At 42.1% G+C, this 15138-nt stretch overlaps 1 protein-coding gene across 1 annotated transcript in view; it reads right to left on the bottom strand.

Moving 5' to 3' along the window:
* Positions 1-296: 296 nt before the first annotated feature.
* The window catches only part of PRKCH (protein kinase C, eta), a 326526-nt gene continuing 311684 nt past the window's right edge, over positions 297-15138 (bottom strand). Inside the window, exons 13-14 of the mRNA XM_006891785.1 lie at positions 2453-2596; positions 297-614 (exon numbers count right to left, since the gene is read on the bottom strand). Coding sequence (XP_006891847.1) covers positions 468-614; positions 2453-2596 — 291 coding nt within the window. The 3' untranslated portion in view covers positions 297-467. The remainder of the gene's footprint in view (positions 615-2452; positions 2597-15138) is intronic.

Here is a 15138-nt window from a genome sequence, read left to right as displayed (position 1 = left end):
TCTTACGGGTTCACTGGCTTCATGAAGAGCACAAAGTAGTCCATACACAAAGTCTTGATTTATTTCTTGAGGTGAAAAGCCTGTTTGGCTCAGAATTTTATTTCCCCTCAGTTCATTTCTCTTCCCTCCATTTTCTTGATTTTGTTGTTTGGCTCAGAATTTTTAACATTGAGTTTGTTCTTCATACTTTTTCTCCTTGAGGCTCTTGTTATTTTCTAGCTCCCCCCACAACCACCACCACCACACAGACTGAGCAAGATGCTTCTTGAAATGCCACCTCAATATCAACTATTTCCAGAGCCAGGATTCACTTGAGACTTGAAATAGTTGAAGCTCTGTCCTTCATGGAATTCTCTACCCGCTCCTTTTAGGGTCTTGCTCTAAGGCTGATTGAGGCTGGAGACTTCCCCACAGGGAAATTCCTGGAAAAATCTTGATTCTCATAGCATCTCTCGTTCTCCCCATGGCTATGGCTGCAGTTCTGGAGACACATAGGAAAAGTCTCTAAACTCATCCTGGTTAATCATAGGAAGATGCCCCTCGTCAATGGGGGTTAAAACTGGCTCTTCTTTTATGAAGTCAGGGTCAAAATTGCTGACATCTTCTCGGGATTTCTGTCAGAAAGGAAACAAGGGTCAGATTTTATGCACTTGAGACTTCCTCATTCTCATGGGTCTGAGCCCATGCCGGTGACTTCAGAGAGCTGCTCTGTAGCTCCAGCAGCAGCATTATTAAGATAACAATGATTAAACAGTACTTTATAGCAAGTCCATGGCATTGTGTATTATTAAGGCATTTGGTAACTGCCAATTCACTAACCCCATGAAAATCTCACTGAGTAGGCCAGCCCGACACTGGGAGGGTAAGGAATTAGCTGGCCATCTGAACCAGCTGGGCCCCTCACACTTGATTCTCCATTCGCCAACATTCTCTTTCTCAAATGTCCTTACTGAGGGGCCCTGGAGCTCATATTTCTCCACAGAGATTGAGGAAATCACAATTGCCCTACCTATTGTTTGTTTAAAGAGATTTTTCTCTGAGAAACGTCAAGAAATGCTGAGTGTGGGGGAAAAGCGCCTCTCACTTTTCTCTCGGATGCATTAAGCCCTGCTGGGTCAGCCAGGCAGTCCACACTACAGACCCAGCCTCTGAAATCCAAGTGCTCCCTAAACCCAGAGGAGCATCTGGGGATGTCCATTAAGGGAGGCAGTGTCGCCTCTGGCTGCCCAGTGTGCGCTAGCTAAGCAGGCTGTTACAGAGAAAGCCAACTGGAGGTCTTGAGAGGACTCCCTGGCTGCAAACCAAAACACTGCAGGTTTAAGTCCATCTAGAGGCACTTCAGCAGCAAGCCCTGGTGATCACTTTAAAAAAAAAGAAAAGAAATCAGCCACTGAAAACCCCATGGAGTCTATACTGACACACATGGAGTTACCAGGTACTGGATCAATCTTGTGCTTATCTGTTACTGACTGTGGTGGGAAAGGTTGTGTGTTTCATATCATTATAAACTAACATTGCTGCTGTGTGCCACTGAGCTGGAGCTGACTCACTGCTGACCCTCCAATGGGTTTTCAGAGGCAGTGAATCACACAGAAGGCAACTGCCCATCCTCCTTCAGAGCAGCTGGTAGATTCGAAGTGCCCTTGGGATTGCAGCACAGCTTCTTACCACTAGGCCAGCAGAGCTCTATAACACTGAATAGTGTCATTCCAACCATTGTTAAATTATCATTTCTCTTGCTAGAGTCAGTGTTTTCTTCGCCTTTAGATACACCTAATAAATCTCCACTCACTTCTAGGCCTGGCTTCACTACCTTCTCACTATGGGCTACGTGATTCACAGAGTTCAGCTTCTAGAAAGTGAGCTGGACCTAAATGAGGAATACCATTCCCCCCAGCTGCACAGCTCAGGGAGGTACCCCTGTTTCTTTCAGTGGTCTTCCAGATATAGCAGGTGTGGTCTGTTCTGGCCTTGAGCTATGAGCTGCAGTAGCTATTACAGATTTGGCCCCTCTGAATCAGAAGCCTTGGTCCACAGAAGTCAGTTTACATTTCATATCCTTTTCTACTTTCTTGGGACTTTTGGAAAGGCATAATAGACACTGGGAGAGGTTTGAGCAAAGTAGGTTAGGAACAATGGATTTTTCAGTTGTCAAATTTTTCTGGAGAAAACTGGAAATGTTCTGTCCCTTCAGGAACTTGGAAGGTTCTGAATGAGGTTAAAGGAGGATGGGGTCAGGGCTAGTGAGAAATGAAAATCCATGAGAAGTAAACGAAGCACATGGATGAATGTTGCCTCAGGGGTAAGGAACTGGCTTCTTCCAGGATGAGGCTGCCAAATACAGCATCGAATTGGGCTTCTGATCTGGCCATTCTTTTTGTTTTGCCTGATAGGCTTTTGACATGTAGAGAAAGAACAAAGTTGGTTGAATGTTATAGCCTTAGGCACTTACGATTCTGGGTCTGAAAGGTGGTTCTAGTTGACGATGGTTCAGCTGGGCCCAGTCAATTTCCTTAAAGAAAGGATGTCTCAAGATGGCGTGCTCACCTCCCTGAGACAAGCTGCCCAAACGCATGGTGGGGTTCTTAGTCATGAACTGAGAGAGAGAAAGAGAGAGAGAGAGACAGAGAGAAAACATCATTCATTTTCATACACCAAGTCTGTCACAAGATAGTTGGCATCCACTATGACAGAGGAGCCTGTGGGCAGCTCTCTCTGGCTGATCTTGTTTAACCAATTGAATTTTCCATTATGGACAACACAGCCAGTATGAATCATCCCTAAAGATGCAATTGCTTGTGTGTATTTATGACCTTCCCCACTTCCATTTCAGACATGGCTACTAAAAGAAAGCTGAACAGTCCAGTTCTCTTTTCCATAAACACCATGTATTTTTCTTTCCTCTTTAAAGAAAAGGAGGTCTTTATAAAATAGTCTGCCTTTCTCCAACACTGCAGTTGTAGACAGCAGGGATCTTATGAATAGCACTACTTTTAGGTTCAGCTGTGCTATTTTTCTGAGAGACCTGGCCAGTCAGCCAGTAGTCTTACTTTTTGAGAAGACCAGAGAGAAAATACTGGGGCATATTGAAGATCTGTGTCAAGAAGCATAAAATGGCAAGCAAAACAAGACAAAGCTTAAAGAAAGATGGGTTTTTTTGTGTTTTTTTTTAAATTGGTTTGATGAGTATAAATCTGTTCTCACATGAATTACATGAAATGTTCTGTCACACAGCTCAAGTTACGTGCATGTATAAATCCTCGGCATTTATATCAATTCAGAAACATCCTTGGAGATTAGCTTGCATCAAGAGTTTTGAGCTTACTATATTTTCAAAATAATAGCCAATAGGGAGATTGTGATTACTTGCTGGACAAGGCCTTGGCAACCAAACTCACTGCCATTCAGTTGATTCCAGCACCTCATGATTGAGTTTCTCAAGCTGTACATCTCAACAAGAGGTTACTGTCTATCCACTCCCAGGGCTGGTGGCTGGTGGGTAGGAACAGCCCAAGACATGCAGCCTTCAGGTTAGCAGCGCAAAAAATATGGGCTAATAAAGGAACGTGTGACACATACACCCTCCCCCTGCCACCTCACCAGGTACATGAATGAAACACAATGTATATGGATAATTACAAGTATAACAATAAAGGAAAAAAGCTATGGATTATGCCAACATAGCTCCTAGAACAAGGACTGTTGTTGTTGTGTACTGTAGAGGTGAAAGTGACCCATAGATGACCCTCCAGCAGGTCTTCAGAGGCAGTGAATCACACAGAGGGAGATTGCCCATCCTTTTCATATGGAGCAGCTGGTGGCCTCGAACTGTGTGCCTTCGGGGCTGCAGTGCAGCTTCCTGCCACTAGGCCACCAGAGCTAGAACACGGACTAGTGCAAGGCAATTTACTGTTCCTGTCAGAACCCAATTCTCAATTTTAAAGACATGTAAGCAAATTTAATTTCCCATGCTCAAAAGCAAATTATCTTGGCTAAAAAGTGTGGTGGTGGCTTTCTATTGAAATGAAGATGTCTAAAAGCAGACCTAGGCAATGTGAGGAAAGGCAACAGCCCTTTTCGTGCTTGGTTTAAAAGTATAAGACAAACATGATGTATTTATAAAGACTGATGGGGGATGGGGTGGTGGGGAAAAGACTGACTTGGAGCTGAATTTAGAGAGTAAATAAAAGAGGAATTGTGTTGATGGTGTGCACATGAGAAGCAGTGTGGGAGGTGGTCACCTCTGCCACATCAAGTGTCTAAAGCTGTAATGTCACCAGTGCTGCTTCAAAGGAAAATAATAAAAAAGAGAGAGGAAGTGTCAAGGTTACAAAGCAAAATTGCAAGGCGACAGCTCTTACAATTCTGTAAAAGAATTTGTTTAGTATGACAACAATCTGGAACAAGAAGTGCATGGCAAAATGGACTACGGGAGGGGGGAAAAGGGGAGGGAGGGAAAGATGGAACAGCGAGTGAATGAAAACCTAACCTTTCTGTAAACTTCTTTTTTCTGTACATTTTCATCAAAATCACAATTAAAAAATTAAAAAAAATTATTTTCAAGAATGAATTTGAAAAAGGAAGATACTGATGGAATTTAAAGTTTTTTCTCACCCCCGAAACAAAGAATTAAAAGCCACAGGTAGGGCTGGACTGGAGGTAGAATCCAAAAGAGAATTCTGAGCTGTGCAGCTCCAATCAGAGAAATAACCACGCCAGGCGCTTAAAGTTGTCAGTGTGGAGTCAGTGAATACATAGACTTGGTCTCTCCCTAGGTAAGTCTGTGCAATTCAGAAAGGAAGGAAAGGATACCTCCATTAAAGAAGGAAGTAAAAACTTCCTTCAGAAAAGTCAATGGGCTCCAGGCCCTCAGGGTTAGCAGCTTCTATTCTAAGAGCCAATTACTCGAGAAAACAATGCTACAAAAAGAACTTGGGATACAAGGACAGAAGAACAGACCCATATGGCTTGTGGGAAAGTCCCAGACCTGCCAATGATGCGAGCAGGGGACATCTTGTGGCTGTGTGGGCACAACTTGTTCTGCGCAAGTGGCACGGTACAAGGTGCTACCTTGCCAGGGTGGTGGGAACTTGGGTGTCTGAGAGACGCTGCCCATTCTTCTCCGGCCCTGGCACTGAATCCAAGCTTCCACAATTGTCAGCACAATTTGGCCCCAGTGAAAAGCAGACCAAACTGGGCTGACCCTCCTCTGAAAACCGCACGCCTTAAATTCGAGACAGGCAGAATATACATTTCTTTAGCTTGGTTATTTCTCAGCTCCCTCTTAGAGAGCTGAGACTTTTTTTAAAAAAATATATATATAATGAATGCATTTTGCTTTGACTTTTTTTCTCTTGGCTTGAGCCCTTTTAGACACAATGATGCTCCATCAAACAACCCCACCCAAACCTCTTCAATTTACAATAGTTTGTGCGATGTTTAGAGCACGCAAAGATGTGGGAAAATTCACTGAGGATAAAGCATGTCTTCCATGATGAAACTGATTATCTAGAAGGGAGACAATCTGCAAACATGACTTGCAACATAAAACTGTAGAAAATGGAGAGAGACTGACAAAATGCTGTGGCAGTTTAAAAGACAGAATGGCAGCGTATGTGTGTATATGTTCTGCAAACATGTTCACACATGAACTTGGGGTTGGTGACCAGAATGTTAAAGGTTGGCTTTATGGAAGAGACATGAAAGATAAACCGAACTAACATGTACATGGAAAAAAAGAAAACAATCATGCCTAAGAATAAAACAAACAGCACACATCTCAACGCTGTTGAGTCAAAACTGACTCACTGAGAACCCACTAGTGGGTTTTCAGAGGTGATAAATAGCACAGGAGGAGACTGTCCATCGGTCTATCTTTTTCCTGTGGAGTCAATGGGGGATTTAAACCATCTGCCTTTGTGTTGGTGGTACAACTCCTTACTCATGAGGCCACCAGAGCTCCCTAAGAGTACAGTAAGGATAAACGCACAGAAGAATACAATGTTTACAACACAGCCTGCATGGCTGGCCTGCAAGGCTGACTGGAGAATTTCTGGGGTAGCCAGTAGGAGCTATCAAAAGTATGAGAAGCAGTAAATGACAAGATCTTTCTTGTGACTTAGGAAGAAGACTCTAGCCACAGTCTGATAAATAAATCTCAAAAAGAGAAGTGAGAGACTGCTGGTGGGGTGAACAATTATTAGGCTGTGACAAGAGCTGAGAAGCTACAAGTTCAGAAACCAGAATAATTTCTATTAGTAAGAAGTAGGTCAGAGTGGGTCTCAGAGGCCTTGTGGAGGTAGAATTAGTACAATCCACACCAACACCAAGGAGATGGAACGACACAGAGGCTGCAATAATGAGTTTGAGCATGGTGCAGACTGTGATGATAGAACAAAGTAGGGTGAGGTATTGATGTGGTGTTCACAGTGCCACTGTGAGCCCTATCCATTCAACAGTACCTTATCATGATACCTGATCACCATCATGATAAATGCAGAAAATATGGAAGGATTTCATTTTCATTGGACCCACAATCAATATCTATGGAACAGCAGTTAAAACACCAACAGTGCATTGCATTGAGCAAACATGTCCTATCCGGCTGGCTTCACTCATTGAAGCTGTCTGCCTCCCAAGTTTACAATGAAAAGAATACCGATGTGGTAGCAGGAGGAGATCCTAAAAAGCCAGGAGTGGATAAGTACCATGAAACATAAAGAGGAACAAGTCCAAGGAGGCCAGTGGTTTGGTGGTGCTTTAGGAGTAGAGGTTTGTTTGGGTGGGTAACCTCTCCAAAGACACATACAGAGAGAATTAAGTGAACACTTAATATTTGTCCCATGGTTGAAGTTTTCGGTAGTGGAACTTTGGAGACAACAGGGGTTTGGTGTCCTAGGCCAGGCATAGACCTCTCCTTAACCACTCAATTCTGGCCTGCTAGGAATAGTAATGACACAATCGTCTCTCAGAAAATTTCCTCTATTTGCTTATGTTCCTACTGGACCTCAAATGTCAAACAAGTTAACAACAACGCTGCTTAAAGCAGTCTATTTCATTGTATCTACAATCATACTTAAAGCTGGCCTCACCTCAACTGACCTTCTCCTTAAATGTAATCCAAATGGGAATGTCAGCCAAGCAGGAAAAAAAAGTGACTTCATGAAAGATTCTGGACAGTTACTCAAAGGAAGTAGAATGTTTTTGAGGGCCAATAAAAGCACTTTTATAAGCTGCAAAGTTTGAGGCAAGGGTGGAAAGTCTAATTCCACCTAAACTATAAATTACAAGCTAACCAGAGTAAAGGGGAAAGATAAAAGTAAAAATCGAGAATGTATACATTCATTTAATCTTCCTCTTCCCACTGAGGCCAGCATAAAGCTGGACTTTAAATGAAGAGTGCTATAGGAATCTGTAACATACTTGGCCCTGAGATTAAGGCTTAACATTTTCTCAAGGTTATAGAAGAGATAGGACTAGAAGGGCATGTGATTATCCAGGCTCCTTCTAAAACAAATCACAAGGGATCTGAGCCAGGTTCATGCAAGTTTGTTCAGGGAAGCTTCCTGCAAAGCAAGGAAGGTAATGGACTCTCCACTGATTTACACAGGGTTTAACTGGGCTCTGCAACTTGGCTACTTGTGTTTTCCTTCCATTCTACCATTGACGTTGGACAGATTTCTTAACTTCTCTGGGCCTCAGTTTCCTTATTTGTAAAATGGAGACTTTCCTCTGTTTCATAATGTTAGTGTGACAAGTAAATGGGATCAACTATGTAAGGCGCTTAACATACTATTGTTGACTGCCATCGAGTCAAGCAGGATTCATAGCAACCCTAAGAACAAAAGACCTGAAGCCTTTCTATAACTATTGTCGTTTCTCAACGTTCATAGAGTTTCCAGAGACATGCTGTTTAGGAAGTGGAGGTCACTCCTGCTTCCAAACCTGTCTTAAACTAGGAGCTCCACTAAACACTGTTCACAATGGGTAACTGTTATGCTATTTTGAAACCCCAATGGCACAAGGTTCAGCATCCCAGCAACCCCAGGTTACTTCAGTACAGCAAATTGACAGAAGAGCGCAGTACCACTTAGAAGAGTGTTCCTCCAAAAGATAGTAACAACCGTTAAATACCAGAAATGCATATTATTATCTTTGGGAGTCCCTGGGTAGTGCAAATGGCTAATGTGCTTGGTTGTTAATGGAAAGGTTCACGTTCACTCAGAGACACTTAGGGGAAAAGCTGGTAAAATCTGCCACAGTTCTATTCTGTACTGTTGGGACTTCCATGAGTCAATACTAACTTGATGGAAACTGGTAAGGTGTCTTATCATCTTGTAAAACTACACATGGGCAGAGGCATGGATAGAAAATCCCTGAGAGGCTAAAATGTGAGGGTAACCATGGCTCTGAGGCCCTCTAACCCTACTTTGCAGCCAGGAAAGGCAGAAACAAGAGAATGATGCTTCTAGGCTCAGTTTCCAACACTGGAACAACAGTTATGATCTCTGGAAAACAAAGTCAGAGACACAAAACCTTATCTAGGATCCTGAGAGCAAGAATTCAAAGAGCAGCCTGATTTTAGTGTGCAGGTTATCTGTTTTGTTTTGTTTTTATTAATATTAATGAAAGTTTACAGAGACTTAGGATTTCCAGTCATTCATTGTTGCACTTTTCTCCCTGCTCACCCCTTCTCCCCAATTCATTCTTCTCCTTGAAAAGTGAAACTTTCATTGTTATGCAATCCCTCCCTCCAAGAAGTGCTGAATGCAGGAAGATGGGTAGACAGAGTAACACTACTGTAAATTTTGGTGGCAGGTTCAGGGCTCCTAACGCCCCCTGGGCTCTGTGACACATGAACAGGCTTTTGTTCTGTGTTACAGGATGTTCCACGGGGCAGTGTTAAACTGACCTTCTGTAATAATGAGCCATGAGGTAACAGGACCCAAATGTACTTTTAAACTCATTAAAATTTAGGCAATGGCTAAAGATTTCCCCCCCGCTCTTTAAAAATCTGTTTGCTTTCATAAAATAAAGAAGAGTTATGATGATGATGGGTTACAGAAATAGGGCAATTAGTCTAATAATAATTTTTCCCAGGAACTAGAGAACACTGTATTTTCTATCTAATAAGTGTGTTTGGTTGTTGGGGGGAAAATTTACCTCCTCCTTTTGCTCACGTTAAAAAAAAAACCTAATTGTGCCTTTAGTGAAAGTTAAACAGCAAGTTAGACTTTTATTTGACAATTTCCACACACACTGTTCAGTGACACTAGCTACCTTTATTACGGTATGTCAACATTCTCCTTAATTGCCTCTATTTGCTCCATTTCTAATAATTCAGATTCCTTGCCTCATCTGCTTCTCATCTTTGCTTTTGAGCAATTGTTGACCTTTTGGCCACCAATGGATGGCTTTTAAGTAGAACACTGGTCTTATGGGAAATATCTTTTGTGCTCCTCTGCTATTTCACTGAAATATTTTAGGTGACAGGCTCCATCCTGGATTTAAAGAGTGTTTTGGAGCAACAGTCTCAGGGAGTCCTCTGTTCTTTACTGTTCAGCTTGCTTCACATTCCTCTCCCATTCTATCCAGAACCATCCATCCACTGTCAGAAAAGACTAGTTCTTCTGGTCTCAGGGTAGATAAGGTTGGGCCTCTTGTAGACTTACTTCTCAGAGTTTTTGGATACTGTTCTGCTACTGATTTGAAGATATATATGGTAGTGTCTCAGATGGCCACTTCTATGCTTCCAAGACCTAGATTCTACTCTCTTCAATGGGATACAGATCATGATTTTTGTGACCTATGTTATGCCAACTGATCAAGTTGTCCCCTTGTTCAATTGAGACCTTAAACAAAGGATAGAGAGCCATCAGTCAGTGCTGGCCAGTTTTAAGGAAAAGCAGCAATGCACAGGACATTCCCATCAATATTCCAGGAGACTCTTCTAAATGGAAAGGAGGCATTTATATATCTACTAAGTGCCAGACAGAGGAGTAGAGAAAATGACACAGAAGAGAGTATGGTTCCAGCCAAGACATAAAGGCCAAGGATACCATGGGGGTGATAAAAATGCATTGCACATTGCTGGTACCTGTGTCTGCCTTTGTCACTGCCACAGGTAAAGTCTGACATAGTCTCATGAGTCATCAACCTTCTTCATTATTTTCATGTCAATCCAGGAGTGAGCTATAGCAGCAGCCCTCTCCAGTCCAGGGCGATGGTAAAAGGGATAAGGCTGGGGCTTGAGAGTTAGCTGATTGGGAAGCACACTTGAGAAATAGAGGACTTTGACTTAAATGTTGTGCTTAAGGAACAGATAAATATTTTTACACAGGGGAAGCACTGACGACATTTAGACCTAAAATAAAGTCAACAACAATCAACTGGGACTAGGGTAGAAGTTGGAAAGATAGGAAGGACGTACACTGGATTTTCTACATAGCTTAGGAGAAACAACGTGTAATGCAAGTAGAGGTTACTTATGAACTTTGATAAATGTCGATAGTTGTAGAGGGGCTTTCAGGCCTTTTGTTCACAGGGTCACCATGAATCATGCTCGACTCGAATACAGGCAGCCCTTGCACCATGAATGAAATCCGTTCATGTGTCTTTAAGAATTTGTAGTTAGGTCAGGCTAGGTGCAAGGAGCTCTGGAGGCTTTGTGCTTCCTATATGAATGCTAACGATGGTTAACTTTGATAATCATCAGTTCAGTTCAAATCACCTGCTCTCTTTTGACAACTGCCTCTTGGTTCAAGTATAGGGAAAGATGAGGTAGTTTCTTCACACAAAGATTTACAGTCTCAGAATACCAGGAGCATCCTTATGTGTCAAAACTGACTCAGTGGCAGTGGTTTGGTTTAAGGAAAGGCTGAAAATTTTTTCTATAATTTAAAAGATGCATGTTTACCAAGCATGGCTTTGATGAGGATTCGCCCCCCTCCCCAGCGGAGGATGGTTCCTTGCCCCATCCTGCGACATCTTCACAATCTCTACCATGCTCCAAGCTCACTGTTGCGGTCACTGCATCAAACCATCTCTTGAGGGGCTTCCTCTCTTTCTCTGACCCTCCACCTTTTCCAGCATGATGTTTTTATCCACGAACCTGTCCCTCTTTGAAAATATGCACAAAATTATGTGAAATAAAGTTTCACCATCTTTCCCTCTAAATAACGCCCTGATTACTGTCCTCCAAGATAGATGTGTTTGGTCCTGAGGTGGATGGACAAGGTGTCTGCAATACTATGAGGCTCAAGCATAACCATAACCGTGAGGCCTGTGAAGAATCACAGAATATTTAATTCTATTTTGTATAAAGTCACTGTGAGTCAGCGTCAACTTGATGGCACCTAACAACAAAGGTTTGAAATTCGAGTGGGATAGACTCAAAGTCAAATTTTGGTTCCTGTGGATTTTTCTTCAACTTCAGCTTGAATTTGCACATGAGTAGTTGGTGATCTGTTCCACAACGAGCACCTGACCTAGTTTTCACAGCAGATACTGATCTTCTCCAGTGATTCTTTCCACAGATGTAATCAATTTGATTTCTATGTATACCATCAGGTGAAATCCATGTATATAGCCTGCGTGTGTGTTTCTTATAAAAAGTATTTGCAATGAATAAATCATTGAATGTATAGAATTCTATCATTCTATCTCCAGCTTTATTTCTGTCACCAAGTTCATGTTTTCCAACTACAGAGTCATCTTCTTTGTTCCCAACTTCTGCATTCCAAGTTACCCAATATTATTAATGCATCTTGATCGCATGTTTGATAGTTTTCTGACTGCAAAAATCTTCTATTTTCTCCTCTTTGGCTCCAGTTGTGGTGATGGAAAAGAGTACTGAATATACTATGGACTTCCAAGAGAACAAACAAGTTTGTCCTGGAGAGGGTGAGACCAGGCTATTCCTTGGAGGCAAGGATTCTGAGGTTTCATCTGATATACTTTGGATATATTGATTGGAGGGACCAGTCCTTGGAGAGGGACATTATGCTTGGGAGGGTTGGAGGGACCGTGCAAGAGGAAGACCCTCGATGAAATAGATTGATTCAGTGACTGAGGAAATGTGGGTAGGTGTGTCAGAGACAGTAAAGTTAGCACAGGATAGAGCAGGTTTGAGGGCTATCATACACAGGATTACTATGAGTCACAAGCGACTCGATGGCACATAACAACAATAATAACATCAACAACAACGAAGTCCAAGTTGGAATTATCTATAAAAAGGATGTTTGTTACCTCGGGGTTGTATGTATTAGATAAGCAGGAGAATGAGAACTTCTCCAGCTTTCTCAGACTAAACCTGGATGGAATTTAATATGCAGAGCAAGAGTGCGTTTACGCGCGCGTGCGCACACACACACACACACGGAGTAATGGACCCATGTGCCATTCTCACAGTAGTGAGCTGCAGGAGTAGGTAATAGACTGGTAGTCATTATGTATAGCTTAATAAGGACAGCCTTGACTACTATATATGCATGCTTATGCACTCTTCTATTGCACCAGGCACTAAGTATTTCAAGTTCATTCTTTACAATCCTTACAATAAACCTGATTATTATCCCCATTTTACAGATCAGAATTCAAGCCTGCCTGACACAAGTGTTTGCTCTCTGCCACTACAACAGACATTATGGGTTCTGGATTAAAGAACAATCTGGAAGATGCACAGACTGGCAGATGAGGAGGATTCCCGTGTGATACTGGGCAGGACTTCACCCGAGTGAGTTTCACAGAACTTCTAGGAGCTCACGTAGCAGGATTATTTTCCTGAATCTACGGAAGAAGAAGGGCTTGGGGAATGAGCAGGAACTAAGGGAGGGTGAGCACTTTTGGAAAGGACCCAAGGAATCCTGTCTAACCACATGATTTTGTTTTAAACAATGGAGGTCTTCATGTTGGAGAAGAAAAGAGAGGAGGACATTGTTAATAGTTCAAATACTTGAGGAGCTTTCAAGCAGAAGAAGGGTTCAAATGACCTGCTGCTGCTGAGTTGATTCTTAGGCATAACTGACCCTGTAGTTTCCAAGGCTGTGATATTTATAGAAGCAGATTGCTCTGTCTTCTTCCCAGTCACTGGGGTTCGAACCACCCACTTCCAGGTTAGCAGTTGAACACTTAACTACTGTTGTTATTTGTGTACTGTAGAGCTATAAGCATCCCATAACTGATCCTCCGGTGGGTTTCCAGAGACAGTTAATTGTATGAGAGGAGATTGCCTATCCCGTGGAGCAGCTGGTGATTTCGAACTGCATGCAGCACAGCTTCTTGCTACTTGGCCACCAGAGCTTCCTACTGTTGTCACTAAGGATCCTTAAAAGGATAATTGTCTCTATCCTCATTCTTTCTTACACATACACACAACCATACACCATGCTGTCAAGTCAATTCTAACTCCTAGGGACCTCACAACCCAGAATAGAACCTCCCCATAGGGTTTTCGAGGCTTTATGGGACTAGACTGCCCTGTCTTTTTCTTGTCAAGTAGCTGGTGGGTTCCAGTTCTCTTGACACAACTTAAATTTCTTATATCAGGATATTCAATGAGACATCTTCTCAGAGGCACACTACACAGTGAACTTTGTTTCCTTAGAACCTGGTACAATGAAAGCCCTGGACTGCAGCGGGGCAGTATGAAAACCCTAGTGACCTTGTCTCAGTATCTCCCAGCCTGTTGTTGTTGTATATCCCTGAGATGGAACCGACCCATAGCTGAGCCTCCAGAGGCAGCAAGCTGCATGGGAGATTGCCCATCTTTCTCTCAGATATCAACTGGTGGTTTGAATGGCATACCTTTGGGTTGGCAGTACAATTCTTTACTAAGTCACCAGAGCTCCCTGCCTATATGACTGGAACCCTGCATTGCTGGATGGTGTACATGTAACTCCTTGTTAACTCTTAACACCTTCCCTTTCCTTTGTTTTAGGAGAATTATTATTTGTGCCTCCAAACTCCAAACACCTCAGTAGTTTTATTCCAGGTCTCTTGACAATGAGGGTTTTTAAAAAGGTAAAAGTCAGGGTAAATTTCAACACAGAAGCACAAAGTCATGTACTAGTGCCAGTCGAGTTAGCCAAGAGTGTACTGTTTTATTCCTGGTAAACCAGTCTCAAGCAACTCTGACAGGCTGGGTTTCACTGCTCTCTAACGGCTTCCAAATATGGAAGGGGAAAATGCTTGACCTGCTGCTCCTACTACCCCTACAGACCACAAGCTAAACAAGCTACATGCTGTGTGTGTGATCCCCAAAGTGCAGCTACAGAGCAGAAGAGTGAAAGAAGGCTTCTCCAGGACAGCCCTGAACAATATCCTTCAGGTCCTTCTTTTTTCTCTTTAATGTTTTTTTTATTCATCGTGTTCCACACATCCGTCATTTACTTTGTATTTCCTATAATCATTTATATAAACTGTATCCCATATAATTAATTACCATTGATCTAAGCCTATTATTCTAATGCCATCTTTTCCAATTCCCCATTGAGTCTTTCTCACCCACACCAGAGCGCCTGATACGCTAGACTACTTTTAATTTGCATTAAATGTTGCATTATATTTGGTGTCTAAAGCCCATGTAAGAACTTACTGTTAAAAATTATTGGCTTGTGAATTGAAAAAGACAAAGATAACAAAGTTATACAGTACTACTTTTCACAAGAATTTTCAAGCTTACCATAGACATTCGTTAGCAAATCTCCATGCAGACCAACTTTCTGTGGTCACTCTACATAATCTGTGGCATCTTTCTCCTCTGGCTGAGATATGGAGATTAGAGGCAAGTGGTATTAGTATTTCACTACGAAAAAGAGAAAGTATTCTTCATTTCATTTGTGGTTCCAAAAAGCCAACCACAGTGAAATTTTGGGACTTGTACTCTTGAGAAATTTGGGAATTTCTAAGAGAATGAACTTGAGAACATAATTTTAATATAGGTTATGTGATAATATTGGAAGCAGGAGTGGCATCCACTTCCTAATAAACAACATGCCTCTGGAAACTCTATGACCTTTGATAAATTATGGTGGTTATAGGCTTCAAGCCTTTTGTTCACAGGATTGCTAAGAGTCGTGCTTGACTCAACAACAATCAACAACAACATGTGATAATAATTAAAAAGCCAGAAAGTTT

This window comes from Elephantulus edwardii, unplaced genomic scaffold, assembly GCF_000299155.1.
Source record: "Elephantulus edwardii isolate Elephantulus edwardi_28Jun2011 unplaced genomic scaffold, EleEdw1.0 scaffold00104, whole genome shotgun sequence".
NCBI classification, from domain to species: Eukaryota; Metazoa; Chordata; class Mammalia; order Macroscelidea; family Macroscelididae; genus Elephantulus; species Elephantulus edwardii.
Note: the sequence above shows the minus strand (reverse complement) of the source record. Positions and strands in the feature narration are given on the sequence as shown.